This window comes from Oncorhynchus kisutch, linkage group LG25 (genome assembly GCF_002021735.2).
Source record: "Oncorhynchus kisutch isolate 150728-3 linkage group LG25, Okis_V2, whole genome shotgun sequence".
Taxonomy (NCBI): domain Eukaryota; kingdom Metazoa; phylum Chordata; class Actinopteri; order Salmoniformes; family Salmonidae; genus Oncorhynchus; species Oncorhynchus kisutch.
In genome coordinates this window covers 26761720-26768032 of record NC_034198.2, presented here as the reverse complement: position 1 = coordinate 26768032, position 6313 = coordinate 26761720, and the positions used below count along the sequence as shown (strand labels likewise).

At 41.3% G+C, this 6313-nt stretch overlaps 1 protein-coding gene across 1 annotated transcript in view; it reads left to right on the top strand.

Moving 5' to 3' along the window:
• The first annotated feature begins 656 nt into the window (after positions 1-656).
• desi2 (desumoylating isopeptidase 2) overlaps positions 657-6313 on the top strand; it is a 45929-nt gene continuing 40272 nt past the window's right edge. Inside the window, exon 1 of the mRNA XM_020461052.2 lies at positions 657-1481. Within this exon, the coding sequence (XP_020316641.1) occupies positions 1434-1481 (48 nt within the window). The 5' untranslated portion in view covers positions 657-1433. The remainder of the gene's footprint in view (positions 1482-6313) is intronic.

Sequence of the window (6313 nt, the reverse complement as noted above, 5' to 3'; positions counted from 1 at the left end):
TGAGCTCAGGTGCATCCTGTTTCCATTGATCATCCTGAGATGTTTCTACAACTTGATTGGAGTCCAGTAGTGGTAAATTAAATTTATTGGACATGATTTGGAAAGGCACACACTTGTCTTACAAGGTCCCACAGTTGACAGTGCATGTCAGAGTAAAAACCAAGCCAGGTGGTTGAAGGAATTGTCCGTAGAGCTCCAAGACAGGATTGTGTCGAGGCACAGATCTGGGGAAGGGTCCCAAAACATTTCGGCAGCATTAAAGGTCCCCAAGAAGACCTTTTGGTAGGCCATCATTGTAAATAAGAATTTGTTCTTAACTGACTTGCAAAGTTAAATAAAGGTTAACAAAAATAAACAAACTCAGTGGCCTCCATCATCCTTAAATGGAAGAAGTTTTGAAACACCAAGACTTTTCCTAGAGCTGGTCGACAGGCCAAATTGAGCAATCGGGGGAGAAGGGCCTTGGTCAGGAAGGTGACCAAGAACCTGATTGTTACTCTGACTGAGCTCCAGAGTTCCTCTGTAGAGATGGGAGAACCTTCCAGAAGGATAACCATCTCTACAGCACTCCACCAATCAGGCCTTTATGGTAGAGTGGCCAGAAGGAAGCCACTCCCCAGTAAAAGGCACATGACAGCTCGCTTGGAGTTTGCCTAAAGACTGATGTTTAAGAAGCAATCCTAAAAGTAATGTTGAACCTTTTGTATCTTTATTTCTTGGTATATGAGTACTCTTTAAAATAATTGATAATAAACCAAGGAGAATATAAACCAAGGCGGGGTAGTTATGTCTAACCTTTAATTTTCATGACGATTTTGCTAGATTAGCTGGATCATTTAAAGCAATAGCAATTTGATAAAATTGATCTGAGGCTTCATAAAATGTTGTATTTATAAATGTTAGGTTGAGTAATCGATAGCCGATCCTGTCAATCTCATCAGCGATTTCCAGGTTGAATAAACGACTGTCGATGTATCGTTCAAAACAGCACAGCAGTGGCCACCCGTTACCTGAGAATACAGTCGATTTTCAGTTGGATATTTTTGTGGAGGGAAAAAATTCAACTTGGAAAGTAGTTAACATGATTTGGGTTTATTAGAAGAAATGTCATTTTGGTGTCTGAATGGCAATTTCACGCAGAAAATATTCACTTTCGCTAACGACTCCCTTTCATCGCGAACTGTCTCCAGTAGCTAGCCTGCCAGCTAGTCGACTGCCGTGCACAGCTGTTTGCTTATGGAGAAAATTGGACAAAGCTTTCGGATGCGGGGCTCTTGTGGTGAACTGAATGTTTAATTTGCCTGTTAGTACGATTAACTAAGTCAAGTAGTTAGCAAGCTAACTACAGAAAAAAAGATTACTAGTTAACTAGAAGAGGGTGTGTGGATCGAAGCAAACTGGCGAAAGTGCACCAGGATCCGAAGAAATTCCTGATGCCAGTGATGGCAAACGAGCCGATAATTTTGAACGTCTATGATATGGTAAGTTGTGTGTAGGTAAATGTATAATTTTCATTAATCGCATACGGTACATTTTAAGAACACACTTACCAGAACACACTAACTCGCATCTATCACTAACTCGGTAACGTAATTTAATTGGCGAGCTAACGCGTTAGTTAGCTATAAAGTGAGCTAGCTCTCAAGATTCGTGTCTGAAACAGGATGTATACAGCATTGGAAGAGCACCGAACTATGACTGCTATATGGCTATGGAAATGTTAACCCCCAAACTAACGGTTTAGTTAGGCTGCCAGCCAGGATCAGGATGTTTGTCCCCGGGGCATCTGTTTTGTAAATTTGTCTAAATCAAAATCTGCCGTCGGTGGGAAACCAGATTTTGGACTCGCAATCTTCCAAATGAGTTTACTAACGTTACTAAGAGTGACCAAAATGTTTTAAAATTATATTTGTGTACTTTACTACTTTATATAAATAATTACCTGTCTGATTGAAAACACATGTGTATATAAATTACATACATTGAATAATGTATCATGAAGTTGGCATGTTATCCTGTGAATGAACAATTTTAAGTTGAATTTCCATATTAGGAGCTGTGCGAGATGAGTGTGTTTCTCTCCAAATCTGCTGCTGACTGACCCTGATTAGCCTAGGCCCTGTTAAGCAGACTATGGGTAAAACATTACCCGCAGTGTAGCAACAAAAAAGTATTTGACTTTTAGGTCTAATCCAATGTGGTCCGGTGTTTAAATGTAGTAAGCCACAACATTCTAATTGCTGTAGTTGTCTGTTTGATTTAATGACAGGAATATGTTAATACAGTTCAATACTGTGTCTAAAGGATACCAAATTATTATTAGTAAAGTATTTGCCCAGTAATTCTCTTAAACGGTCTGTCAGATAGTTGATGTGAATGATCTTTACACCTCACGATGTTCATCCTAAAGCAATTGAATCGGGACTTGGTTATGATAGTATCTCCTGTTTTAAGGAGCAGACTACTATTGGAAGAGTGCAAAGGTCCTCAGAACAATAAAGTAATTAATACATTTAAAAAAGCTCCTTGTCACAATTGGTCAATGACCAATGCTTTTGGAGTGTCACCTCCTATTTCCTCCCAGTCTAACTCAATAGCTCCTGTGTTCTAGGTTCCATAGCTCTGGTTTGCTGGAAAGGTTGTATTTCAGACTTCTCCAGTCCTGTTTAACCTTTCAGCTGACCCAAAGTACTGGACACTCAGTTTGTCTGTCAAGCTTATCCAAGCATTGTGCTTGTTAGATTGGTAAATTGCATTCTGGCTTGAGTATCATAGCTGTGGATGACAACCAAGTGGAAAAAATGTAGGTGTTGGGTGTTCTGGAACTTTAATCATTTATGTTTGCTGGTGTTTGTGTCTTGTTTCAATGGTGGATTTATGTTGCTGTGTGACATTTCCTGTTAACCTTGTCTCCCAGTCTTGATGTCTGCACATTGACTGGAGTGAATGGATTTACCATGCTTTTAAAATAGGCTGACTGAATGCAGTGTTTTAGATGGCTGCTGCTTGACACCACCTGTCCTGTTGTTGATGAGATGTAAACTGACACTGAATGAGTTTGGTACAGGACTGTCTAAGAGGCCAAGTTAGTCTTGTATGCATAGGCTGATTCAGCTTATCCTACAGTTTTATAGTTGTACAGTATTTGCATTAAATGTCCTCTGGTCTATTTAGAGGATATTTTAGTGTCGATTCCCTTTTGTATGATAGCATATATCACTCACTTGCACTAACAGCTATGGGCTTTATGGCTATAGTTTAAAGATTAGGTTCCACTTTGAAACAGCCTAAAGGGCTCTATTCAATTTTTATCACTGAATTTTAATGTAATTTCCGATTTACATGTGGCAGAATTTACTGTGAATACAGTCTCCCCTAATGTGGGAACTTTGCCTCTAAATTTCAATCATGCTGTAAAGCTGAATTTCTGTGTTACGGATTGAATAGAACCCCAAATATTTTCTTTTCAAATTGGACATGTAAAAAAAGACTGAGCCTTTTCATATTTGGCTTTGCTTGTGTTTGCCACAAGGTACAAGCTCCATAAGTTATTCGCTCTATTTGAGTGGATCTTGCTCTTAGAGGCTGCTGATGGAATGCCTGTCTTTGTGAGTGCACATTGTCAGCACTGCCAGGGGTGAGGCCTACAATCTGTCATGCTAGCCACAGAAGGCATGGTAAGAGGTCCTCTCTCTCCCGCATGGTTGGCCATTAGCCATCTCTGGACAGTGACAGCATCTCTTCTTTCACATGACTGGCCAATGTCCATGAATGGACACTGTCATACCTCCTCCTCGTGTGTGTGTGTGTATCCTGCTGTCCAGCCATGTATGACACACACACACAAACACGGTCGCCTATCCAACTGAGGGGATGATCATTATGTTGGACCACAATTCTACTGTCCATACTTCTGATTGGTTTTCAGTTTATTAATCCTCCTTTTTCATTAACTATTTGCCAATTAAAGATCTGTAGCCTACTTGAGCATCTTGTATACCCATCCTGCTGTATCCACATTCCACACCTTTTATTAGCTCATTGACATTGGCCTGACTGAACCTTGGACACAGCAAATGTGGTAACCTTAGTGGGGGTAGGTAGCCTGAAGACATCTAATGGTATTGATTTCACTTGCTCAGTAAAAGCATGTGTCCAGCTGAGCCAGCCTTGTTAGTACTCAGTAGTAGCCTACCTCATTATGAGATTCTTGGAACTCACCGAATTCAAAATGTTCCACCATCATGAGGCTCCTTTCGCTATGAGGCAGAATTACAATAGGAGCGAGTCGAGAAAATCACAAAGGTAATTTGGATGGATTTTTTGTTGGTGAGGTAGGTTGTGATTATCATGAGCTCATTTAGGCCTGATTTTATATAGGCTATTGCCATATAGCCTGTTGGTTTATTTTGTGACCTGGAAGGAGAAGAGAAAGGGCAATGTTATTTAGGAGCTGTGACAGAAATGTTTAAGCGAGCCAACATAAAGTTCAGGAGAATCCCTAACGTGATTCAGTGTTGAAACTGAGTTCTCTTAAAGTAAGCTTTAATAAAGCCATCTCCAGCAGATGATAGCCAGCTTAATCTCAGAAGTAAAATCTTGCTGAATTTGTTCAGCTGCAAGATTTACTTCTGGGTCTATACGTGTTACAAATTGAAGGTTCCGGCGTTTGGGAAGTCTCCACCGTCGCAAAAGGAAACTCTGCCTTCTCCCAGTCCTGATACGTCCATATAAACAGTGACCCATTCCAGCAGATTCTTCGGTCTACATGCAGAATCTTCCCAGGGGAGATTTATAGCCACCATAATCCAACATCCTATGGGAAAGAAAGTGCACTCTCAAAGCAACAAACCCCTCTGTCCTTCAATCAAATAACAATGGGGGGTACATGTATATTTAGGAAACTAACAGGAGAAACCTCAACATACATTCTCACATCAAGCCAGTGTCTGGATGCCTGATGCCTCTCCTCCCTTGTGATTCATCTCACCCCACTCTATCCATATTGCCTTTCCCTTTCACAGAGAAACCAAGCCAGGGAGGTATATCTCAATCAGATCTGGGGAAAGCCCAGGGCTTGTTTGACTAGGAGCAGCATGTCAGCTGTTGCTATTTGCAGATTTGGGTTGTTGCACTCTCCTTTCTCTGCTTTAGATCTATCTGACAGGAGTGTCATTGCTCCTGCAGGCTCCCATCAGGAGGAAAGCAGCAGCACAGGGGAAAAAGGGGCTTTTCATGTGTCCTGAGGGGGATGAGCTCCTACATCCTAGTCCAAATGGAATCAGACTCTGTTATTCCTTCAATGGCTGCTGCAGAAATGAGCCTTCATTGAGGGGAATCAGTCTTTCCTTTGTCTCATTGATGCTTTTTAATTTATGCATGCACTGTAAGCATACTTTACATTATCCGTGGACTATGGATGACACATTTTCATAATCAAGAGAAATTGCATTGCTACTGAGCATTAAGTAGCTCTCTCGCAGCTTTAGTCTGGTGTTTTTCTTCCTTCCCCTCCTACAGTTTTCACACAGATCATTTCATGAACACAATACTGAGAGGTTGTGTGACTCAGACTGATGGTTAAGACACTGATGCTGTTTTAAGATAGGCTCGCTCGATGATTCATTCATTGACTCCCCCAATTAGTGTACAGTGGTTGATCAAATAAAGAGTGATGAAACTCCAGTGCATATCATATCTCCTGCATAACTGGATTTCCCTTGGAGAGCTGAGTGTTTTTGCAACATTGGTTAATTAGGAAATTATACTGTGCACCACCTGTTCGTGGTGATACCATTTGCCTTGTCAAGATGAGCTGGTATTAGGATTAGGACTAGCCGAGGAGAGCGCATTCACACTGCCCATTTTTTGCATTGCAGTGTCTCAAAGAATTCTGGAAACGTGTTCATATCACATGTACTACCAGATAATCACAGGGGATGTCTGGCTGCTATCCTGAGGCGGATATGGGTTGACTTGGGATCTTTTTTCCCCCATTATCCAGCCATCATGTATTGAATACAAAAAGTAAAATAGGCTTGCGATTTGTTTTTGCTAGGAAATCTCCCTGCCTCCTTAATGATAGCGGCTTCAGCCAGACTAGTTTATTCAGCGTTGGGAGTCTGAGGACCTTTCCCCTGGATAGACAGAGCTCTCCAGCTCCACTTAGAATCACATTAGAACAGTGCCAGACAGGCCTGCTCATAATCACAGAGCTGGGAGGCCAACCTCTCTCTGCACTTTGAAGGATGCCTTTAATAAGCTTTAAAGTAATTGGGGTCAGAGGGATTCAAAGCTGAGGAGGAGAAGGTGT